Source organism: Dicentrarchus labrax, unplaced genomic scaffold, assembly GCF_905237075.1.
Source record: "Dicentrarchus labrax unplaced genomic scaffold, dlabrax2021, whole genome shotgun sequence".
Lineage (NCBI taxonomy): Eukaryota > Metazoa > Chordata > Actinopteri > Moronidae > Dicentrarchus > Dicentrarchus labrax.
This window is the reverse complement of record NW_026136723.1, coordinates 10,333,053-10,356,954: the sequence shown is the minus strand read 5'-3', so window position 1 is coordinate 10,356,954 and position 23,902 is coordinate 10,333,053. Positions and strand designations below refer to the sequence as shown.

The 23,902-nt window shown below is 42.5% G+C and overlaps 1 protein-coding gene across 5 annotated transcripts in view; it reads right to left on the bottom strand.

Annotated features, from left to right (window-relative positions):
- Nucleotides 1–4,068: 4,068 nt before the first annotated feature.
- The window catches only part of trioa (trio Rho guanine nucleotide exchange factor a), a 69,839-nt gene continuing 50,005 nt past the window's right edge, over nucleotides 4,069–23,902 (bottom strand). The window contains exons 28-63 of one of the 5 annotated variants that reach the window (XM_051389615.1): nucleotides 23,669–23,778; nucleotides 22,850–22,919; nucleotides 22,211–22,300; nucleotides 22,034–22,126; nucleotides 21,753–21,864; nucleotides 21,440–21,630; nucleotides 20,972–21,073; nucleotides 19,752–19,781; nucleotides 19,211–19,353; nucleotides 18,964–19,063; nucleotides 18,589–18,832; nucleotides 18,340–18,447; nucleotides 17,915–18,108; nucleotides 17,643–17,813; nucleotides 14,582–14,677; nucleotides 14,098–14,246; nucleotides 13,952–14,018; nucleotides 13,620–13,723; nucleotides 13,454–13,523; nucleotides 13,271–13,360; nucleotides 13,078–13,170; nucleotides 12,817–12,867; nucleotides 12,641–12,718; nucleotides 12,295–12,486; nucleotides 11,760–11,940; nucleotides 11,389–11,655; nucleotides 10,785–11,293; nucleotides 9,730–9,977; nucleotides 9,238–9,376; nucleotides 9,123–9,150; nucleotides 8,840–9,002; nucleotides 8,516–8,637; nucleotides 8,344–8,422; nucleotides 7,988–8,188; nucleotides 7,330–7,468; nucleotides 4,069–6,779 (exon numbers count right to left, since the gene is read on the bottom strand). In XM_051389615.1, coding sequence (XP_051245575.1) covers nucleotides 6,222–6,779; nucleotides 7,330–7,468; nucleotides 7,988–8,188; nucleotides 8,344–8,422; nucleotides 8,516–8,637; nucleotides 8,840–9,002; nucleotides 9,123–9,150; nucleotides 9,238–9,376; nucleotides 9,730–9,977; nucleotides 10,785–11,293; nucleotides 11,389–11,655; nucleotides 11,760–11,940; nucleotides 12,295–12,486; nucleotides 12,641–12,718; nucleotides 12,817–12,867; nucleotides 13,078–13,170; nucleotides 13,271–13,360; nucleotides 13,454–13,523; nucleotides 13,620–13,723; nucleotides 13,952–14,018; nucleotides 14,098–14,246; nucleotides 14,582–14,677; nucleotides 17,643–17,813; nucleotides 17,915–18,108; nucleotides 18,340–18,447; nucleotides 18,589–18,832; nucleotides 18,964–19,063; nucleotides 19,211–19,353; nucleotides 19,752–19,781; nucleotides 20,972–21,073; nucleotides 21,440–21,630; nucleotides 21,753–21,864; nucleotides 22,034–22,126; nucleotides 22,211–22,300; nucleotides 22,850–22,919; nucleotides 23,669–23,778 — 5,382 coding nt within the window. In that variant the 3' untranslated portion in view covers nucleotides 4,069–6,221. Of the gene's footprint in view, nucleotides 6,780–7,329; nucleotides 7,469–7,987; nucleotides 8,189–8,343; nucleotides 8,423–8,515; nucleotides 8,638–8,839; nucleotides 9,003–9,122; nucleotides 9,151–9,237; nucleotides 9,380–9,729; nucleotides 9,978–10,784; nucleotides 11,294–11,388; nucleotides 11,656–11,759; nucleotides 11,941–12,294; nucleotides 12,487–12,640; nucleotides 12,719–12,816; nucleotides 12,868–13,077; nucleotides 13,171–13,270; nucleotides 13,361–13,453; nucleotides 13,524–13,619; nucleotides 13,724–13,951; nucleotides 14,019–14,097; nucleotides 14,247–14,581; nucleotides 14,678–17,642; nucleotides 17,814–17,914; nucleotides 18,109–18,339; nucleotides 18,448–18,588; nucleotides 18,833–18,963; nucleotides 19,064–19,210; nucleotides 19,354–19,751; nucleotides 19,782–20,971; nucleotides 21,074–21,439; nucleotides 21,631–21,752; nucleotides 21,865–22,033; nucleotides 22,127–22,210; nucleotides 22,301–22,849; nucleotides 22,920–23,668; nucleotides 23,779–23,902 lie in introns of those variants that run through there. The other 4 variants (XM_051389614.1, XM_051389618.1, XM_051389616.1 and 1 more) reach the window with 4 other exon arrangements.

The following is a 23,902-nucleotide window of genomic DNA, read 5'->3' as shown; positions in this document are numbered from 1 at the left end:
TGTGTGGCCTGTTGCTGTGTTATTGCATTGTTAGTACAAAGAGTTTCAACTAATTATTAAAACTGATGCCTGTATGTGCACACCGGACCATCAACAACCAGACTGGCTTTTTTTTTTTTTTTTTTTTTAGTTATTCTTAATGTCAATTAATTAATAATTGTCAATAATGATTTTAGAAAGTAAACATACACATACGCACATAATCAAATAAAATGAATTATTCTTTAGATTAAAGTACGACTCAATGTGTAAGGTTTTATAAATCAATATTTATTTGCAGATTTTAAATTCACAAGATCAGGACCTGTGAAAACCAGGACTGAAGTCATTAAAAGTGGATGGTGTTTTCATACATTTGTATTTGTCAGTGATTGAAGAAGTACTTAGATATTTTACTAAAGTACAAATACCAATTCCACAATGTAAAAAGTAATTTGTTTTACAGAGAAATGGCTCCTGGGACTGACTATATTATATGACATGATTAATAAATATACAGTTACAGCTAGATCAGTAGTGTTTCTCAACCTAGGGAGCCCCCTGAAGACGGTCTCGAGGTAAATCTAAAGGGGTCCTGAGATACTTCATGGACGAGGGGAGAAAATAAAACACTGATCTGATACACAATTAAATTTTTTAAATTACTATAAAAAATGAATACAGGTTTTTTTGTGTTTTGGATATTTTTTCCTCTTTGAGCCTCAAACAGTTGAAACCATCTGAGAAGTTTAAAGGGTAAATATCTCACAATAACTAATGTGTCTGAAAATAAAGGGTTACAAACAAGAAAGAAACTGATTTAATCTCTGGTAGACTTTTTTTTTCACAGGTCACAGTAAGTAAAAGGTAGCGTACGGATGGAGCAACTAACATTAATGATGGTTCTGTCCCAGGAAGCCCGTCCAGTGAGCCAACAGGTACAGCGTCCAACACTGGAACTGACTCATCTAAATGGAATACAGCCTGTTTAATATTTTATAAGCTTTTATGAGCTCATGTTTTTGACTCAAAATCTTAACTTTTAAAGTAGCCTGCTGTCAGACGGTGGAGTAAAAACTACTATATTTACCTGTAAACGGTAAGTACAGTGAGAGCACCTGCTGTACTACGTTTCCCAGCAGCCCCCTCTACAACCAGGTTTCTGGTCTCAGACTGATGCTGGTGATCAGTTGTGTCTTGTCATGGAGGTAGTATTTCCCTTCAGTGTGTGTGTGAACTGACTTATGGACTGTTTTATGGACTTGGCCATCACTGAGTGAATGTGTGTGAAAGGGTGAATGTGCCATGTAGTGTAAAAACGCTTTGAGTGGTCGGAAGACTAGAAAGGTGCTATACAAGTACAGGTCCATTTACCATTTACCATTTACTAAATGACATGTTTTATGGATATTTCATATTATATTCAATGCAGAACAGTAACAGTACAGAACAGCTGACAAACTGCACAGTGGACACAAATAGTTATTTGAATTTTGAGCAGATTATTTTCTGTGACTATTCCATCAGAGATGAGTTTTCCTGATATTTAGGAACTTTTTATACATTTGTCTGTATTGTTGTTTTTTTTTAAAAAAGGACATTCATACATACTTAATAGGCTTCTTTTTTGGGACAATGGGAGATTTTGGATATTTCCAATGCAGGATGAGGCTGTTCTGTATATGTGAATATAGCTTATGTTCAGATCTTCAAAGTTTATATCTTAAATAAAAATCTAAACTTAAAGATTTCCTCACAAGAAATGAATGAAATGCTGAAATATAGCCCTGCTGTGTGTATATATAGCTTTCTTCCACCCCTTAAAATCAGAAAAATGAAAAACGTGAATGGCTCCACAGTCAGTGTTCCTCCTATATATTTTACACACTACACCTTTCAAGAGCAAGTGGTTTGTGTGTGTTACACTGAAAAGTGGAAGATGTATTTCTTGTTAAACCAAAAATCAGGTTGGCTGGAGTGTAATTTAAACTCTGGAGTACTGATAAAGTCAAAACACTGGAACTTCCCATTGCACTTGAACACTCCAGTGGCAGAAAGCTGCTGAGTTTGTGTCCAACAGGTTCATAAATGTATCAGTGGCTGAAGCAGACAAACTAACTCACTGAAACTGCTGTTACTGTTTGTTTCTACTCAGAAACAGGTGAAACTGATGTCTCCATGTGGAAAAACAAGGAATGGAAAGTTAAAAGAAGCAAAATACAAGGAAGGAAGGAAGGAAGGAAGGAAGGAAGGATTGGTTAGCCACTCGTGCTTTAGTTTTTAATGTTGATTGATATGACACCTAGAAGGAGCAGGTGTCCAAGGAGGCTTTTACAGGCTGCGAGGCTCATGAAATATCATTAAGTCCCTCATCATCCCTGAGAGCAACCTCCTGTCTTACTGTGAGCAAGGAGCCACTTGAGGGCAGTGCAGACCATATTTTTGACTAAAATCCAAACTCTAGATAATAGAAGGCAACTTTTAATCTTTTTTTTAAAACATCTTTCACCAATGAACCAAGCAAAATGCTGCTTCACTCCCACCTGTCACAGGCAATGGTCCATTACATATTAGAGACAGATTAATCGTGGATATTTGAGAGTTAAGATAATGGTATATTGATTGACATTATGTTTTTGAAAAAAACATTTGTCAAATTCTGAGGATAGGATCCATTAAATGTGGTTATGAAATAAATTTGACATAGAAACAGAGCGGTGACGAATCATAAAAGAGAGAAAGCATAAAGAGCTCACTGACTGGTTTGATGGAAATTATATGAATCATATGCTGTGGCCTTCACAGTCACCAGATCAGATAATATTTTGGTGCTCTCCTCCGCCATCATCAAAACACAAACTGAGGGAATAATAGAAATGCGTTTCTCCAGAGTTCAGACTCTTGAAGAATCTATGGCGAGAAGCACTGAAAGCTGTTCTGGAGGCTCGTGACAACCCAGTGCTTCACTTCACATGTCTGAGAGGGGCATTGTAGTAAGCTTGTAAATGTATTTATAAGGTTTATAAATTACCTCAGACATATCTTTGTCATTTTTCCACCGCAATGTCCTGCTACTTATCAGCTGACATACAGACGGGTGACAAATTTAGCATCACCTAGTGTTGAAGTTGCAGATTGCAACTAACTGAACATTGCTTGTGTCTGTATCTGACGACCTGGTAAAGAGAACGGGATGTGAAGTGTGTAGGAGAAACTACGATGGCCACAAAATTGTGAAAGGACCTATCTAGTCAGTCCGTTCTGGGCTACTATAGAAACAAGGTGGGTCAACATGGCGGACTCCACCACCATCATCAAAACACCAAACGAGGGAGTATCTTTTGGAAGAATGGCGTTTATCCCTCCACTAACGTTCTGGAGACTGTAGAGTCAAAGGCACATTGAAGCTGTTCTGGCAGCACGATCTATTGGGAGAAATGGAATACAATATTCCATATTATTATATAACATATGTTTTAGTTACCAAAGAAGGAGCTGTTTTTATCTATGGACGCTGAGGGTCGCCTTCCATATTGAACCACCATGTTTTACAGTATCCCAGAACAAACACTGGTTGCTGATGGGACCTTTTCGTGGCAATCAGTTACACTTTACAGCCTGTTCTCATTCACAGATTGCCAAATATAGGCGCGAGTGGTGTTCAGTTAATTGATATATGAAACTGGATGCCTGTAAATCCTACACATTGGTCCTTTTTAATAATGAATTTGTATTGATGATGCCTGTAGATGCATCATAATGTTAAAAGACCTGTTTTTGTGATTATTATTGAGGCTGACCTCCATCCAGAGACTACCTATAACTGGTAGTCGCCCTCCTGATGTGTGGATAAAAATCAAGCCCCAGTAACGTCACTGTGTTGACTACCTGGGCAGATTCTCAGCCCAACAAAATGTCACCCAGTCATAAAACCTGTAGGTGGAAATGGATTTTATCTACTCGTCAAATCTCAAATTAGTGTTTATGCTAGTTTCCCACTTTAATTAAATCTGTGTAAAATATAGCTGTTCAAATAATAAAACACAAAAACAAAAACAAATGTTAAAGAAACAAAATGTAGTAACAGAGTAACATGTGTTCATTATGTTTAATTTTCAAATAACTGCTGGCAAAATGAGAATATTTACAAGAGAAAATATGTATGATCTGTACAAAGAAATATACATGCAAAGATAAAAAACATAAAAACAATAGCAAACATAAAACAAATGAAACAAACATGACAAAAAAGACAAACAATGAAGAAAAAAAAACTCTACACTGAGGTATCCAGTCCAAGTTTCCTTGTTTTTGATGGCCTGTGCACACCTTTCACATAAATAAAAAGGTAATGGAGGACTGTGATTTCTGTTCCTGGTAGAATCGGTTTAAACATCCTAACCCCAGATTGGACTGATGTATTTAAGTGGTTATAGCATAGCTATGTTGTGTTTTAATTTCCAGGACAGTAAACTAATCAAACCAAAATCAGTTAGTTTGCTGTTTTAGGGTATTTTTAATTTATTTTTTATAAGGAACAGGAATTTATGGAAGAAACATTTTGGCAGAAAGTATCGGTACATAAAGTTAAAACACCATTTAGTAAATGATGTACAAAAATCTCCCATTCGACTCTTAAAATGAAACCGCAAAGTCTCTCTTTAATCCCCTGCCTTTTTAATAAAAAGCACAGGAGAACAAATAAGCTCCAACATAGTGTTTAACTAGTGTAAACAATAATTTCACATGGTCATAGATTACCTAACTCAAGTGAAACATAATCACAATAAAACATTTTTTATTAAGTACTATAAAGCTAGAGCAACTTTGGTGTACCAATACTACAGAGGCATACAGTACAAAAAGTGTTAAATTATTTTTGATCAAACCATAATAATGATTGTAGATTGTGACCTCTAACCTGGCAGTCAGAACACTCAAAGATCAAATAAACACAGACCACCAGCAGTGCTTGCAGTACCAAGTACATGCTTTTCTCTAGATTTATTACAGATACAGAACAGATGTCTTCATAAATAGTTGCATAAAATGTTAAAGCCGCAACATTGCACATGATAATCAAACATAACATACAATGAGTGCATTTACAGTAATTTGTCTTCCTCTGCCTCCACATTCACTCCCATCTGATTGGCAATCACTGCTGCCACTGAGGCTCCGACAGTCTCACATCCTGCCATCCAAAAGCAGGAGTCCGCTGTGAATGTGAGAGGAAAGAAGGCAGAAGTCTATATACAAGGTAAGGCTTAAACATCTCATATCTGCGCAACACAAGTTTTGTTCTAGGAAAAGCAAACGATGGATGTCTATTGTTTCTTTTCAGATTGGACAGTGCAGCATTGTTACTTGCGACATGGTCATCATGGTATCTTAGATTAAGTACATTATATAAGCGCAGCCATCAAAAAGCTCTGATCGAACGTATAAATGTCTCAATAAAGAACTTCAGTCACTGTCTCCAGGTGTCTACAGAGTCCAAAGTAGCACAGCAACTTTCAACTGATGAGCATTTTCTACAATTATTTTTTTTCTTGGAAACGTAGAGACAGTACTTTTGTTTGTATACATTGTTTCTGTAAGAAAGGGCTGCTTCTCAAAAGTCTCTGAGTTACAGTTTTAGTGTAAAAGAGCAAAAAGACACAATGTCTGTGTCCCTCAAGCGTCATGGAGGGTGCTTTGCTCTCAGCGCTATCATTAGCTTTGTTGGCATCACTTTCTCCTGAAAGCTCTGCGTCTGTGCAGTGGTGTCAACGCTCGATCAATTGGCTCCTCTGATCAGCTTTAACTCTTGCAAAGGAAAATAAATTACTTCATAATGTTTTATTTTATTTTTTTTTATTTTTGTTCACTTAACTACAAAATTTGTTTTGAGTTGAAACCAGCAAGCAGCAGTAGACAAGGGCATCCATTAATTTAGGCGATTGGTTGGAACTCGGATTGGCTTAAGACCCTCACAAGGTCTCAGATTAATTGGTGAAAGGACTACAGGACTTTTGTAAATCAGCATTCTGTGAAAGAGGATAAGATCAGCATTCATTATTTCTCCTTCCTTTTACATCTAGACCATCAAGATGCTCAATTCCAGAGAAACCTGCAGCCCCTACAGCCTCAGCATCGGACAACAAACTGAAGTATGGCCAGTTTCTCATGCTTTTGTCTGCTCTGATCAGATTGGAGGCAGCAGGGACTGAGGGTTGGTTTGGACGTGTTTATCCTATCCTTTAAACTCGGGGCTGAAGGCGACTTTGGATGAAGCTCCTGACTCCTCCGATGGCCCGGGCGTCAGTCTGATGTTTCCTCCGGTCTATGAATGAGATGAGGCGGGAGGTGTCCAGGCAGCCCTCTGCCCTGGCCCGACCGTCAGCTGGCCCGGCCTGCAGCCACGGCTCCTGAAGGCAGAGCCCGGCTGAAGGCCTCCTGCTCGGGTCGGTCCTCAGGAGCAGGCAGATGAAGTCCCGGGCCGCCTGGCTGACACCCTGGAAGTAATCCCTGGGGAAGCTGAAGTCTAGCCGGCAGATGTTCAGGCACGTCTCCTCCGCACTCTCGTCAAGAAAAGGGGAGGCTCCGCTCAGCAGCACGTATGTCACCACGCCCAGGCTCCACAGGTCAGAGGTCAGCGACACCGGCTCTCCAAGGACTAACTCTGGGGAGGCAAACTCGGGGCTGCCCAGCAGGGGGTGACTGTAGTGGGCACTGTTGAGCTGGACAGCATCACCAAAGTCTGTGAGTTTGACCGTTGGCTGGCCGCTGGAGCTGTGGGCCACCAGCAGGTTCTCAGGCTGGGAAAAGAGATTACACCATAAGTATTCAACCACCGTGATGAACAGCTGAATGTCAGGTTAGGACCTTTTACTGTGTGAAAAATATTAGGCCTGGTACGTCTCCATGGAATAGCTCAATATTTTAGGAAATACACTTATTTGCTTTCTTTCTGAGAGTTATATGGGAAGACTGATACCACTCTAGTGTGTGTATGGTAAATATAAAGCCAGCAGCCAGTTAGCTTAGCATAAAAACTGGAAACAGTGGTAGCTTTAAAATAGCTGAAGAGCGACAGGAAAGGCGACAGAGAGAGGGGATGACACGCAGCAAAGGGCCACAGGTCGGATTCCAACCCGTGGCCGCTGCGGCAAGGACTCAGCCTTAGTACATGGGGCACCAGCTCTATCAGGAGAGCTATAAGGCACCCTGGCTTTGTATACTTTTTAAAAAAATCTTTTCAGGCGTTGAACTGTACAGAAATTTGTGTGTAATGTCAAACCTTTTTACACAGTGTGTTGCTGCAAGGACAGTAATATTAGGAAACAATATTAAGGTGAAGGTCCTTACTTTTACGTCCAAATGTACAATTCTGCAGTTGTGAAGGTAGTGTAAAGCTTCTAAAATGTTCTGTAGGTAGCAGGCCACCTTCTCCTCCGTCAGATTCCCCCAGCTAACAATGTAGTCCAGCAGACGACCTTGGTCAGCCCTGAAACACAAACCTCACAACGGTAAAACATCAGATGGAAGAAATGCAACGTTTATCAAGGCTGATCAAGCTAATGAGCTACATGTCTACATGAGTTTAATTTAATTCTGTTTATTTTATTGTTTTCAATTCAATTCAATTTTATTTGTATAGCGCCAATTCATAACAGAAGTTATCTCAGGACACTTTTCAAATAAAGCAGGTCTAGACCGAACTCCTTATAACATTTACAGAGACCCAACATTTCCCACCATGAGCAAGCACTTTGTGACGGGGGCAAGGAAAAACTGCCTGTTAAAATGCAGTAACCTAGGACAGACCCTTCGGCTCTAGGTGGGTGGTCGTCTGCCTCGACCAGTTGGTATGAGAGAGAGAGAGAGAGAGAGAGAGAGAGAGAGAGAGAGAGAGAGAGAGAGAGAGAGAGAGAGAGAGAGAGAGAGAGAGAGAGAGAGAGACAGAGACAGAGAGAGAGAGAGAGAAGCACAGCAACAACAGTAGCTTGTTTTGGTCTGTACTCACATCTCCAGGACGAGGGCATAGCTGCTGGGGGTTTCATACGTGTCTATCAGGCTGACTATGTGGGGGTGTTGGAGCCTCTGGAGCAGATTAAGTTCCTGAGTCACCCGGTCCCTCCTCATCAGCTTCTTGTTCACGTGTTTGACCGCCACCGTACGTTTAGTGCCCCGCTGGTCACAACGCTTGACAACAGAGAAACGACCCCTGGTGTGCAGAAAGAAGATTCCGAGGTCAGTGAATCAATCATGTCAGGAACAAAGAACTGAATGCCAACTGCCATAACAAAAGCCAAGATTGGTGCAGTGTGGTTGTGAAACCCATACACTGGTAAAAAATGGAGATATTAAGGTGAGTATTACCTTCCCAGTTCAACCACCTCAGTGTAGTGAGACTCAAAGTTGTCCTTCCAGCTCACTCTGATCCCATCAGTGGACACAGCTGAGACAAATGACACACACAATCAATCCATGTCCAAATAACCCCTGTGGAGGTTTTGATACCATATATGTAGTTCTCTACCTGCACTCTTACCTAACACTCTGAGGCTGGCTGATGACGTTACACTGCCCAGCTCATTCGTCGCAACACAAGTGTAAACGCCATCATCCTCAGAGGCTACGCCGATTATCCGCAGCGTTGCTTCACCTGTATCACTGAAATAACCACAAACATGTTGATTTACATTAGATTTCAATATTCAGCATCTTCACTATTGAGCACCATATTTCTTGTCAGGTATACAATCTACTGTGCTACCTCAAACATGTGACAGCCCTATCACACAGTGTCATACAATAAACCCAGAAGACGTGCAGTGATACTCTGTGATACTCTGTGTTTTGACTGTTTTCTTACCTGTAGGCGATGCTGAAGTGTCCATTGTTGGTGAGGTTGCTCTGGTTGGGTCCCTTCCAGGTGACAGCGGCCCGGGGTCGACCACAGACCTTACACCTGAGGGTGACGCTCTCTCCGTTGTCACACGTCACATCACTCAGAGGTACAAGGAACTCTGGGGGAACTGAAAGAGGAAAAAGTCACATTAAATCCTGTCAAATGATTCAAAATTCAGCTGTTGATAATGTGATACTAATTAAATTGAGTTTGTTAAATAAGCATAATTCCACAAAGTAGCACTTACCATCATAGATGTAGTTTGGATTTAGAAGCTGAAAAGAGAACAAAGCAGGTCAGAGTGAAAAATGCAATGTGGAGCAGAAGCATGACTTCATCCTCAGGCATACTGATAAACTCACCTTTACAGAAACTTTATTGGCCAGGCCATCTCTGGACTTCCTGTAACCGTTTTCCAGCTTGGTCTCTTTCTTTGCATCCTTCTCTTTTTTCTCAGACTTTTTACGAATGCGCAGGGACGTGTGCCAGGATGAAGACTTCCTACTGGCAACAAAAAAAGAGAGTCAAAAACAAATCACTGATAGCATGGGTTGCCAAAATGTATAAAACACTAGAGTTCCTTTTCAAATGTACTAATGTATTGTTATTGTTATATTGTAGAACTGATGTTGGCCTTCAGTTGAAGGTCAGACAGACTGAAAGCTTGCTAAATAAAATGATATATTGCATGGATCTAAGTATACAGAGCTCTTCACTTTCAGTTAGGACACATTGATGCTTCCAGCACCGTAGCAAAGGTTAAGATTAAAAAAATCCCTCCCACTTGGGATGGAGCTTAAATAAGTATATGGCAGTAAAAACAATTTATCTTTTTAACTCCTCCGAGCTCTTACTTGATGGATCCTTCAGGGCAATCGGGGACGATGGCCGAGGTGTGTCCCAACACAAATCCGGGGATCCAGCCCTCGGCGGCGGGGCCCTGCTCGGTCGCCGCCCTGAACACCAGGAACATGTTTTGCTGGTTGCTGGCCAAGATCTGGACCACCTCGCCCTGAGAGACGCTGATCTCATCCTCCTTCACTGCCATGTAGTCCTGGGTCACCAACATGGTGGATACGCTACTGCTGCTGCTACTTTCACTCTGCACCACAGGGAGGAAACATGGCCATGTGGACAATTGTAAATACAAACAAATTGTGACTTCACTTGGGCCAAATATTAGATAATAAATCTGATATATAAACAAATCTGGTGAGGGAAAGTGAGAGAAAATGTTGAAGCAGAGGACAAACTGGAAACAGATGTTTGATTGCGGTCCACTTGATAAAGTCTTGACAAAGAGTAGAAAATAGCGATTGATTATTTTCCTCTTGGAAAAAACAAAGAACTGGATGAAGAAAGGCAGCAATAAGATGAAGATTCCCACTTCACTCGTCTTTGCTCTGCAGCTTCAAGCAAAGACGAGTGGAGGAACATTAGCTTGAATGACAGGATCTCTCTTGAGTACGTTTGTGGGAGAACCACAAACGTCAGAGGTTAGTTGCACGAAAAGTATTTCAGTAACACACCATGAAGACAGCAGGAGGTGAAGGACGGCCAAGAGGAAGTCAGGTGTTAGTATAAGCTTTGTCAGAGTTAAGAAATCTAGAGACAGCCTTGAAAGGAAATCACTGAAGAGCTGATTGAGGTCCACTAGAGAGATTTGGACCTGAAAACACGTAGACACTGGAAACTTGTGCTAGAGTTTGCCTTCAAAATTGTCTAAAGCTAGAGAAGATGATGTTGAAGAGCAGTGAAGGTTGTCAGAGATGTGTAGTAGGGGACAGATTAGTAGAGCTGCTGCAGCAGGACAGGAGACAGCAGGCAGACCAGACAGACCAGACAGACCAGGCCTCCCTCTACCTCGGTGTTAGTTGGTGCAACACTGGGCAGCAGGTTGTAGTCTTACCCCATTACTCTGGGTGGATTGGATGGACTGCTCGCTGGCCGATGAGCACGTACTCATGCGGTCGGCTTCCTTGCTATGCGTGGAGTGTCTGTGGGTTTGGCTCCCAGATCCAGAGCCAGTCTGGATCTGGTTTGAGTTCTGACGGACTGGAGACTCTCCTGCCTCCCCCGGGAAGGTGAACGAGCCAGGCCGGCTGGCTGGAGAGCCCGGCATGGAGCTCCAGAATCCAGATCCGGACTTCTGGCCCGGGCTGGGAGGGGGAGGAGGCAGGCCGTCCTTGCCAAAGGCAGGAGTGGCCAGGGGTGGGGCCATGGGAGACACGGCTCCTGGCCTTGGTTTGGAAGTGGGTGTAGAGGGCAGGGGCCCAACCGTGGCACGGGGAATAGGGGCTACAGCGCTGGCAGGAGTGGGGGTCTGTGCTTGGTCCTCTGGGGTCTGGATGGGGCGCTTGCCCTGTGGGCTACCCCCTGGAGGATGTAGGGGAGGAGGGACAGGACAAGGGGACGAACCTGGATCATAAGTGAGCACAACTCACACCTCAGTCACATCTTTCATTTTGCCAGAGAAAATAAATTTCACAAATATAGACAGAGATGTTTCATACCTGACATCTTGTTGGGGCCGTCAGGGTCGGCCCCAGGGTGGTGGCGTAAGGGCTGGGGTAGGCGGGAAGGCTGGGGGATTCTGGAGGGTCGACGAGAGCCACCCTGAGGCCCTGAAGGGACGGCACTACCCTGGGAGCTTCCACCTCCGACTCCAGGGGGCGCACTGGACCCACTGCTGCCTCCAGCTGGAGCTCCAACGCTTGGCCCACATGACCCACCGCTCGCACCCACATGATTCCTCTGATACTCTATTGGTGAGGTCAGAGCTGTGATAAGGTATAAAAGAGACAAGGGTCAGCAAACAGTAAACTTAATCTGTGTGTGTGTGTGTGTGTGTGTGTGTGTGTGTGTGGTGTGTGTGTGGGCCTACCATTGAGGAAGTTGCGTTGGCTCTCGAGTATCTGGCTGATCTGAAGGGTCCAAACCTCACGCACCCCTGGGTGGGAGGAGTGAAGCACAAAGGACTCCACGGTGCCGTTGGTCAACCGAGAAGTGAGAATGAACTTACAGGGATCTCCTTCCACATTCTCCTCTAGACCCAAACAGCTTACCTACAGAGTGCGGGAGGAAACAAAAGAGGGGGAGGCAAATCGTTAATTGAATAGTGAGCTTTAATTATTGTATACATTTCACTAACTACAAAAAAATGTGTCTGATTACCAGATGACTACATCTTCAAAATAAAGTCTCCCATGAACAGCAGTGGAGGTTCTGTCTTGTGACTTTGAAATGTCCCAACCAAACAACTCTAGAACATTTTGAGCAGTATATCTACATCTGTAAACTTCCAACACTTTTCTTTCACAGGCTGCAGTTTCTCCACCAGAGGGCGCTGCAAACTCCTGACACCTATTGATACTGATAATGTAATGTGCACTTTCTTGCCCCTGTTGTATGTCTGTTACCTTGATGCTGTTCTTGTAGAGGAAGCCTGGCAAGGAGAAACCTTTCTTCTTATCGAGGGGCTCGCTAAAGATGACCAGCTGTTCAAAGAGGAAGACTCTCCTCTCCTTCATCCGGCCGAGCAGACCGCCCTCTGGGTCAGAGACCATGAACGTGTCCTGCAGCAAAAGGCGGCCCTGAGCCACGATCTTCCCCTGGAGAGGGAGATGAACAAGATGGAGATGGAAAGAGCAGGTGTAGGAGGAAAGAAAGACGGCAGGAAAGTTTTGTTAGGCAACAGGCTGTGAAGAATGCGTTGTGTTGGTGAGTATAACTTGCTTTCATTCATAACTTAATGTGATTTCTTACATCAAATCCCTGAAGCCGGCCGACATTCATCATATCATTACACCTTTTTGGCACGATGCACATGACCTCCACTGCTTTCTGTAAGAGTCACAAATGACCAAAAGGTTGATGGGACAACAACCAAACAAGTTTGACTCGATTTTAAGTGATTAGGAAGCCCTATCTCATTATCTTACCTCCAGCTCCATAGACTCCAGCCCAGCCTTCTTAGAGTGTTTCAGGAAATCCTAAAACAGACAATGTATTTGTAAGAAAATATAAACTCAACATTTTACACCTAAATATCAGAGTAGATTATAAGTAGCAGAGATGTGCATTCATAGACAGCAGATGACAGTGACATACTGTATAATAATACTGATAGCAAGACCAATTAAAGGGGAGCATAAGCAGCAGCTAAAGCTCTGGCGCCCTCTGCTGTATTGCAGCAGACCAACCTTGAGCAGCAGCTGGTACTTCATGATCCTCTGGACTGGCTTGATGAGCAGGTCAGAGATCTGTAGCCTGTGTCCCAGCCGCTGCTTTAGGTCCTACAAAGCCATAAGTCAGAGGTTACTTGAGAGGCCGATAGCTTCATTGATGGTTTGCAGGATCTGATGTGTCTCAGAGGATAAAATAATGGGCTCATACCTCGAAGTAGGTGTCGATGTACTCTGAGACTATATGCTCTGACTTGGGCTTGTTTTGACAGTACACTACATACATGTTTAGTCTCCGTTCCTGGGTACAAAAAGCACACACAATTACAACATGACCAAATGTAGAGAAGCATGTGCAAATGAAGCAGAAGTTGGAAATTCACTGTGGACAAACCTGTTTGAGAAAGAGCAGCGCCAGTCTGTCAGGGTCCTCCAAACATTTCTCCAGCTCTCCAAGAAAGAAACTAAACAAGACAGAAAGGAGAGATGGAAGTAAGCTACAGTACCAGAAAATATGAACAGGGGACGCCATGTATTCTCTGTATGTGTGCCTCACTTACTCTTTGTGCCAGTCAAAGATCTGGTGGATGTTGCCAAACACGATTTTGTCTTTTCCCTTCATATCATCAGGGACACCCTCCTCCTTCATCCGGCTCATGTAGCCCTTATGGTGGAGACACACATTAACACAAATTTACACCAGGGAGCCTGGAAAGGTCAGCAAATTAATTCTAATAGGCTGAGTGACATTTTAAAATTCTACTTAGACTGGTTTCCTAACAGCTTATTATTCTGTTGTTTTTGTGGTAAGTCAAGCAAACTTTCAGTGTCAGATCTATTAGATAATGTTCAACTAATTGATAAATTAGCAGCTGATAAAGCATCAACTCACCTCCACCACCAGGCCGAGGTCTCTAACATAATCTCTCTCCGTCTCAACCAACTCCAGCAGAATGTAACTACAGCAAGGAAAAAACAAACAATGAGGGACAGTCTCAAAGAAATCCCACAACGTTTTGAGGAAGGAAGCAAACGTACTGTCTTTTCTTCAGGATGCTGGTCCTGCGTTCGTCCATCTCTTCAATGGGGGAGGAGGAGGAGAGGAGGGAGTTGTCAGAGGGGTTGAAGGAGGGAGAACTGCTGTCTCCCTGTTCTACTGACAGTGAGCTGGGTCTGTCCTCCAAAGCCTGCACAGGGAGAAACAGGAGGTAAATAGTGTGAAACAGAGCATAAAAGATTTGTATGTTTAAGGGGAAGAGCAGCATGAATATAAATTAAACAGCTTGCTTTGGCAGTTAATCAAGCCAACTCATATAAAGTGACATTCAGCATCTTCAGGGAGTTGGTGCCATAATCCACATGCTGGTTTCTCACTGGAGTTGAACACTTTCAAAATAACATTTCAAAGGTTTTAATTAACTGCAATGAATATCTCAGAAGACCACTGAGTTGATGTAAGACAACTTTTATTGACAAAAAACAGCCATTTAAAATAATGTATGAGGTGATGTCATTATCCTACCATCTTGCTTTTGACCAGCTCCTCAATGGCGCTCACCAACTCAGCGGCACTGGGCGTCTCTGAACTGGATGGACGGACTGACAGACGAGAAGAGGTCTGGGGAAAAATGGAGAGATGAGAGTATTGAGAGAAAAAAAAAAAGAGTATTAGAACCTGATGATACATAAAGCTCTTTCTGCTAACTCTAAATATGGTGTCAATGCAACTCTTCCAACTGAGGGAATAGTGGCATTTAAAGTAACCAGACTATAGTTTTACTTAATCCGATCTAATAACGGCTGTTTAAAAACAGCCATCATCACTAAAACAGACAATAAATGTTTTTATTATCTGTTTTATATGAAAACGTCAAGGCTCACTGAACCGAAGAATGTGAACCTGCATTCACCAAGACGGAATCGTCCATAAATGTATAGCAAACAAAATAGCTTAATATTATTTTATGGTTAAAGGTCATGCTTTGGTTAAGAATAAATTCAAGATTAGCTTTTATTTTAGTTATCTGAGTGAGAATGACTTAGTGAAAATGTTTGTTAAATGTCCAATGCTGTAATCTCAGTAGCGATCCAAAAATATGTTTCCACAAGTGAAACCCCAGTGCTAGGAGTCTATATCTGAAGGTTCAAAGAAAGTGAGAGGGAAAAGTATATGAAATTTAAGATAAAACTGTCAATGAAAAGGTAAAAACATGAGGCTGAAAGTAGAGGTGACCAAAATGAAGATATGGGAAAAAAGTGAAAAGTCAGAAAATGGTGATGGGGAGAAGGTTGGGGAAAAAAAAGTAATGTTTGAATGGAAGATGTTTCCGTTGCTTCCTTGGGTGATGATGAACAGCCTTTGAAATAAAGAAAGGATGCTAACAGAGCGAGAATGAAAGAAGGTATACGTATGTATGTATGTATATATAGTTGAGGAGACTCTCACCCTTGCTGTGCTGTGCTTCAAGACTTTCCCCAATTAGGTTTTCTGGGTGAGGCTGTGTGCCCTTCTGGCCTCGCCAGCATTTAGAGATGCCAATTACTCGCATGGGTAATGAGGTTAACGCACAGAGGGTAAAAGGAAGATGAGGACGAGCGGGCAGGGCGGGTGAGGGAGAGGGTTGGAGGATGATGGCAACAGGGGGGACTTTTGAATTTTCACCTCAGTGTGGGGTCATATTTAGATTATTATCCAGGTGGGCTGACAGGGAATCTTACGGACTTTCCTCTTTGCATTCATATTGACATCTACTTGTTTCTTTTAGACCTCACTTAGCCACCAGCCTATAAATGGTAAACATGCAGGAAAAAAGCTTTCTGTCCTATGTTATTCCAACAGAATTCCAAAATTAAAGATTTCCTTGAAAGGTACATAAGTTGACGCATATTAGGCATTAAAGCCTTCAGATCTGCGCTAACACCGACAGAGAAAACCTCCACATCGCCCTCCGTTCAGAGTAAAGAGCTACATGCATCCATCTTTATCTAAATGTTCCCATCGTTCCCTTGCTCATCTGCCAGGCAACTCTGCATTACAGTGGTGTGTTGTAGAAACAGGGCAGAAAGTACAAGTCAAAATGAGTGAAACTAAAAAAGAAGGAAGGAAAATATTCTGCACTAAGGAAATTCAGGAATGTTTAAGAGTTAAGAAAAATACAAAAGTTAGGAAGAGTGACTTTTAGGGGACAGAGAAAGGTGTGTTATAAAAAGAAGAAAGTTAAGTCTAAAAAAAGCTGCGAGCTTCATTTTCTTTAAATCTATAAACTGTTTTAGAAACCAAAGGAAAAGGCTCTAGCAAGTAGCATTTAAAGCTGAAGAGTGGGGGAAAAAAGAGATTTGAAGAACTGACTGAGGTAATAGACAGAGGGGGGAAGAGCGGGGCATTTCAGATGGAGAGGTATGGAAACTGAGACAAAGCAAAGACAGGACATAAATCAAGGTAATGCTACAGCATGGCAAACAGCAAACGATACAACCAGGAAACAAAACAAAAGAGAAACAGAAATTAGTGTCAGAGGAGTCTCCGCTTTAGTCGAGAAGGAGACTTGGAGTGCCTGAAACTTTTCATTGGTTTCTGCTTTAGAAGAGAGGGGAGAATATGATGCAACATGCCAAGATAAAATGTTATGCATAACAGAAACTAAGGAGTCACTCAAAACCGTGTCAGGAAATGCCCTTTTTTGGGGAAAGTGGGAGACTGAAATGAGCGAAAATGTAACCTACGCAAACTAAAAATCATAACAGCAATGAGAAGAAAGAGAACCTGTATAAGAAGTCTTCATGATGATCATAGTGCTTATATTAGCTGAAGTTGATAACCTGTTCCTGTGTCTCAAAAAATATACTTGATGTATGGTCTAATGGAAATGGTCTTGGACCAAATGTGATTTAATTTCAGTCACTGATTTGATAAGAATTCCTGCTCATTAGAACAGCTTAAAAGCTGTTAAAGCTGCCTCCACTGTTGACTTTTGGCACATTTTCTTGTACAAAGCATGTATTCAGCTGCTATTATTGTCCAATTTCATTATTTTACTTCCTCATTAAAACCAGAAAGAGAAAATGCACTAATAAAGAGCTTTTTAAGTTGACGGTATGATCAAAGTTGGCTATAGCACACAGAAAACACTGCACACCCCAACATCTTGTGTGTTTAAAGAACTGGGAATAATAATAGTGAAAATACTGTATGATGGCCAAAAACACTAACATTCATCTCACTTAGATTAAAAACTGCCCAAACAAGTTCATTATCAGTTAACTGTACTGTAGACTTTAAGACCACAAAAACACAACACTACAAGCTATGTCGATGTCTCTTATAGCATCTAGGCTAATATTGCTATATATAGATTCTTCCAGCCTTAATTCCAAAAGGGAAGAAATAACCTGTGTCCTTCGTCGACATTTATAGAATACTTTGAAGCAACTTTGTAGCCCCAGAAAATGTTAAAAGCCAAAGGTGAATTCAGTTTGTGTCCTGGTCCCAATGTCCCCTCTGACTCCTGTGCTTCTCCTATTCATCATCTGCCTGCCCCCTCCCTCCTGACCCCTCTGTTCTGTGACAGCCTCCCTCTCCTCACCTTGTCATCCTGTGAGTCTGGCTGCAGCAGGCTGTGCTGCTGGATGGCCATAGGTGGAGGCAGAGGCACAGAGTCAGCGCCTTCCTCGCCCTCCTCCTCTCCGCAACTCTGCATGCCCGAAGAACTGGACTTGGACAATGTGCCGCTGGACAAGCCCTCGTTACGAACCCTCTGCAAAAACACACAGGGATGGCAAAGAAGAGATTACATCACAATTCTTTACAGGACTGCTACATGGTGAGGGGACGACAGGGTATCATGTGTCCACCCACCTCCTCCACAGTCTCATCCTGAGGTGTAGCGGCGCTGTCGTCTGAGTCTTTCTGGGACCCCATCGGCATCTCCCCACTCTTTCTCACCTCGCGGCTCTTCTTGTGCTTGTGGGCCAGCTTCTTCACATGGCCATCTGCCTTCCCGCTGCTTAGCCGACGCACTGGGCTGGTGAGCCACTTCCGCAGGGTGTTACCTAGGCAACAAACCAAACACACAAAACCCTTTTATTTGAAATACTTTTTTATGTAGAACACAGAGTACAGTCGCCCCAATACTTGGTGCTATAATGTGATATTTTTAGTTAGAAACCGCACTAGAACGCCAAGAGACTCAAGAGACACCATTCTGATTCTGAAATGGTTGAGAATGTTTATGGGATTTCAGAGAGCAGACACAACAGATAGCAAGGCACAGGTGACCATACCTGGTCGTTTAGGCCCTGGCGAACTGTGGGAGCTGATGCCATGACCCGGCTGCAGCGTAGCGGACGACCCTGGCATGATGGAGTCGTTGCTGCACACTGACAGAGTGTCTGTGGAAGAGTGATGTACAAACTTACACAAATAATCGAAATAGACTTTTATTTCAGGCCCAGTGTGTAAAAGTTCTTAAAAACACAGAACAAAGTATCCTCTCCTCCATCAAAACTGACCCTTCACACCACATGCTGTACCTTTGTGGTTGAAGATGCCCTCCATCTCCATGGAGGACCTGGAGTGGGCGATGCAGAGCATGGAGCAGGGCACCAGACCCTCCAGGGCAGGGGAGCGGTCTGTGGTCCTGACCAGGCACCAGTCCGGTCTGTCGTGGCAGCGCTCGAGAACCTCCACCGTCTGACCGCGCCTCACTGTCAGCTCGTTGCTGTTGCTGGCCATGAAGTCGTGTATCACCACAGTCAGCTCACAGCCACCGGAGAGCTGAGGGAGAAAAGATAATCCCTATGGGAAACTTGCTGACTGTACACTTCTTCTTAGGACATCATTTCTGGTCATCAGTCTGTGTGTGTGTGTGTGTGTGTGTGTGTGTGTGTGTGTGTGTGTTGGCTCACCTTGTCGCTGTCCAGTGTGTTCTGTGAAGTGCGGGATGCCAGAGAGATGGTGTCTGGTTGGCTGCTGCCTTCACCCTGACTGTCCAGGTCCTCTCCATCCCTAACAGACACACACAATCAGTAAGAAAGTGAGCTTGAATGAACCTCAGAGTGTTTGTGACTGACTTGATTAAAACCAATATGTTCCTCATTGGCACTGCTCTCTGTTCCTTTAGAACGTCTTGAATTGAAGGTGTCACATGCTTACCTTCGCCCCTTGTGGTGCTTGGCTGTAGTTGCTTTGGGAATATGAATGGGCTCCTTGAGCGCTCCTCTCAGGTGAATGGTGCGCTCCTGAATCACCTCCCTGATGTGCTTGATCCAGTCCTGCTTGTTCTCGATGCTTGACGCCTGTTATATGTCGATAACGGAACGATTTCAAGAAGTCAGAAGTTAGAGTTGTCACGAAATGAACTTCCTTTGGAATTCTTGTTTCACTCTGTGTGTTTCACACAAGTCTGAATTTAGCTCTTGTCATCTCTTATCAATTGAAGGCATTTTTCAGATTACAAATATTCTATATGAGCCCTCTCCAGCCGTGGACCCCCAGGATATTTATGCTACAATCTTTCAGGACCCCCAGTTAGGGTTTAAGTGTGTTTCTGCTATGGATGTACTGCTTTTGCCCATCTAGAGTGTTCTTAAACTATTGTTCAAGAAGAAGAACGAGGATAAGAAGTGCTAAGAGTTTGTGTTTCAGACTTGTGAGAAGTGGCTGAGGGCTGTGTTGTGGGATAGTTTGTACTCACCATCGCTCCATGTTTGGATCCCTGACTTAGCTTTGAATTTAAAATATAAAATAGAGAATTTCACTGGGTTGGTTTTAGAAGATGTACAAGACATTTTTTTATGCTGACAAAATGGTTTGACATGATAGAAACGTACAACACTGACAATTTGCCTTGACAGCGGACTGTAGGCCAATTAAATGTGTAGCAGATTGTAATGGATGGTGTGTGTGTGTGTGTGTGTGTGTGTGTGTGTGTGTGTGTGTGTGTGTGTGTGTGTGTGTGTGAACATGTGTAGTTAATAATGAGACACAATTCATTTACAATGCACATACCACATGACTGCTTCTCAGCGGTTAGTTTGGTAGTCAACATGTATAATAAAGTTGTAATGCTCAGAATTAAATGTGTTAGGATTTTGGCTTCATGCTGTTCCAACGGCTGACACTAATTTTATCCCATCTGTGGCAGAATTCAACAGGAAAACACAAGACCACTCTACACACTAAACAAACTGATTCAATTAAAATAGTCATATCTTACTTCTACAATGGCGTACAGATGATTAAAAAGCTTATTTTTCTGGTAGAGAAAATGGCTACTCGTCACTTTGTTGAAGTGGCATGGAGCCAGGATGGGAGATTGTGGGCGTTAATGGTTGAAACAGTGTCAGCAGGCGTTGGTGGAAGCATGTCAGCCCACAGAAAGAATTAGAGATACAAACATCCACAGAAAACACAGCCCCAGATATACAGATGTGCCTGTGTTTGTTAACAGATGGAACAAAGCAGAATCTAACCAGAGGACAGAGGCTGGCAGAGAGAGACAGACAGAAGACAGAGAGAAAGAAAAAAACAAATCCAGGAGACAGAAGAGGAGTTTGTGACTACAGAAAGCCTCTCGGGCCACCTTAAAGCTGCTCATGCAATCAAACAAGACGTCAGAGAGATGAGAACATAAGAAGAAGAGAGGAGAGAGAAAACTGGGTTAGACCGATATAAAGATTTACTGACACACTTGGCCGGCCATTGGGGTTTTTCCCAATCAGATATTGTGAGCGACATTCAACAAGCCAATGTGGGAGTCTGTTAGATTACATATTTATTATCAAGCATGTCAAATAAAATGTTACTATGTTCGGTTTTAGTCCCCAGCCAATTCAGTGCTACTTTTGAAAACCCATATCGGTCGAACCCTACAGCAGATTTGAAAGGAAACTGATGAGAGGAAGTATGTTTTACCTTGAGCACAATCTTGTTGTCAGATGTTGGTGTGCGTCCCACCCATAGAGCAAACTTACAGGGGTCTCCTTCAACATGCTCCGTTACCCCCAACTCTGACGTCTGGGAAAAGAGAAGTTTCACAGGTGAGTATGGTAGTCTTCTAAAAGGTTCACTTTGTCATTGCAGAACAATGGCTGTTTGAAATACTTTTGCTCCAAATAAAAGTGAGATTTCTTCAGACAGTTGAGACTTCAGACTGTCTCAAGTGTTTCAAGTAGTGGCAATTAGATTTACTTGCATTTTGTTAAGTACAACTACTGCAGTTCAAGATTGAAGAACATTAAAAATGCTAATTAGGTCATCTACCAATCAAACTTTTCAAGAACTTCACTATAAACCCTCAAAAGCCTGATTGGCTCTTACTGATAATACATTGTTCTTAATTCAGTTTCTTTCATTACGTACTTTTCACAACTGTCTACTTACAAAGAGTTTGCTCTTGTAGATGTATTTGCTCCTGCCGTTTGAGTCCTTGACCTCCTTGCTGAAGACAAGAGACATCTCAAAGAGGAACAGGTGGCGCTCTCGACCCTTACGGATCAGAGTCTTTGGATCCCAGACCTGGAACGACTCCTGGAGGATGAGCTCGCCCTGGGACTCAATATTTTCATCAAAACCTGAGAGGAGGAAGAGGGGGATATTAGCATGGAGATTTGTGTTATTGGTTGATTTATTAGTTAGAATTGTATAGAAGGTAGGTAAATGATGACAGCAACATAAATAATGAATAGTTAATCACCTTCCAGCATGGAGAGGTGCATGGCGTCGTTGGCTTTCTTCGGAACACTGAGCATCACCTCCAGGCCGTCCTTGATCTCTCCTTTACCTTCTTCACAGCAGGTCAGCAGCTCCTACACACACACGCACGCACAGAGAGAGAGAGAGAGAGAGAGAGAGAGAGAGAGAGAGAGAGAGAGAGAGAGAGAGAGAGAGAGAGAGAGAGAGAGAGAGAAAAAACCATGACAACAAGAAACTATGGAGACAGTCACCACAGCAGTGAGACTTGGTATGGTGGGTCACCTTCAGAAGGAGCTGATACTTGGTGATTCTCTGCACAGGCTTGATCAGATAAGACGAGATGGAATTGGCCAGTCGGTGCCTCTGTTGAATTTCCTGCATAGAGAAGAACAGTCATGTGATTGGACGTAACTGAGAGGGCTTCAAAGTTTCATTTTAACAGCCATAGGCGATACTCACATCAAAGTAGTTCCCAGCATGCTCGAGGATGAGCTGGGTGGAGTCTGGTTTGTTCTTACAGTAGTTCACATACATCTGGAACTTATCAGCCTAGATGAAGAGAGAAAGATGATACAATGATTGCAGTTTAAACTTGAAAGATTATGCTGACAGTGAATAGATTAAGCAAGTTTTATGAACCTATAAGGCCACAATTTGTATTTAAAATCTACAACCTGTGCTAAAAGGTCCACATTTAGGAGGATCTATTGGCAGAAATGGAGTATAATATTCATAGGTGTGTTTTCATTAGTGTATAATCAACTGAAAATAAGAATTGTTGTGTTTTCTTTATCTTAGTATGAGCGGTTTTTATCTACAGAGGGAGCGTGTCCTCCACCACGTTCAGCGGCCATATTTGTACAGTAGCCCCGAACAGACAAACCAAACACAGTTCTATGTTGGGCCTTTGACGGTTATGATTAGTTTCGCAGCCACCTTAGTGTCTACTACATGCTTAAAAGGCTGAGCTGTATTCAAATAGTTGCAATCTGCAACTTCTTTGCTAGATGCCACTAAGTCTTACACACAGGTCCTCTAATATTATTATTGGCAAGTTTAAGCACACCTAGCATATGCTGGTGAACAAATGATACATACCCATGTGACAAAGCAATGCCCAACATCCTCTGGTAGCTGCTCATATTTCTCCAACTCTTTGAGAAAGATGCTGACAAAACAAAGAATGAGAGATTGAAATGTGAGAAGCAGCAAAAGCATGAAAACATCTTTCAATCTGTATACAGCGTTTCCCACAGGATTACAGTGTAGCAGGGACGGAAGGGTTGGCACCCCAAAAAATATCTATTTCTATTTTAAAACAATTTTTTTTGGTTTTGAGATTTTTGAAGGAGGCTCATTGTTAATGACGGAGACTGTCAAAACGGTCGAAAGCACCATGGTAATGAATGACATCGGCATTACCTGGTCCGCGCTGGTAAAATAAACTCTGTGTCTGTGCCAGAGAGCGTCTGTCTCTGTGTCTCTGCAGTGTGACTAAGGGGAGTAAGGGGAGATTGTCTACTAGGTAATCGATTGTGTCTACTTCTACTGTAATTGAGAGATGCCATGTTAAAGCAACGCTGCAAAACATTGTTAGAGAGAAGTGTAAAAATATTCTTGGTTTGTTATAAAACTATGGCGGGGGGAAATAGACCATGGCGGCATGCTATAATCTCAGTAACTAATGGGAAAAACACTGTGTATATAGCTTAACTACAGAGGAATCATGGTATAAGAAGCTACTAAGCTACTATAACATTGTTTTTAATGTCGTACCATTTAAAACACGATTTTACTTTAATCCAGGTCTGAATTGCATCATGGTACTTGGACTCTGATATTATACTTGCTTTCTAGTCTAGTTCAAAATTTTATCTAACCTAAATCATGAATGACAGAGTCCTGAAGGATTCTTACTTATGGTGGAATTCATAGAGGTCCTGCATGTTTCCGAATATGATGTGCTCCTTGTTGATGATTCCTGGAGGAATCTCCTCAACTCCACTGGTCATCTCCCACAGGTAGGTCTGCACAGAGAGAAGAAGACATGATTTAAAAAAAAATAAAAACAAAATCAACCAAACTCTTCAACAGGGTTCTGATACATTTCCAAATTTTGTGTGAAAAATTGTTGCACAACTCTGGCATCAA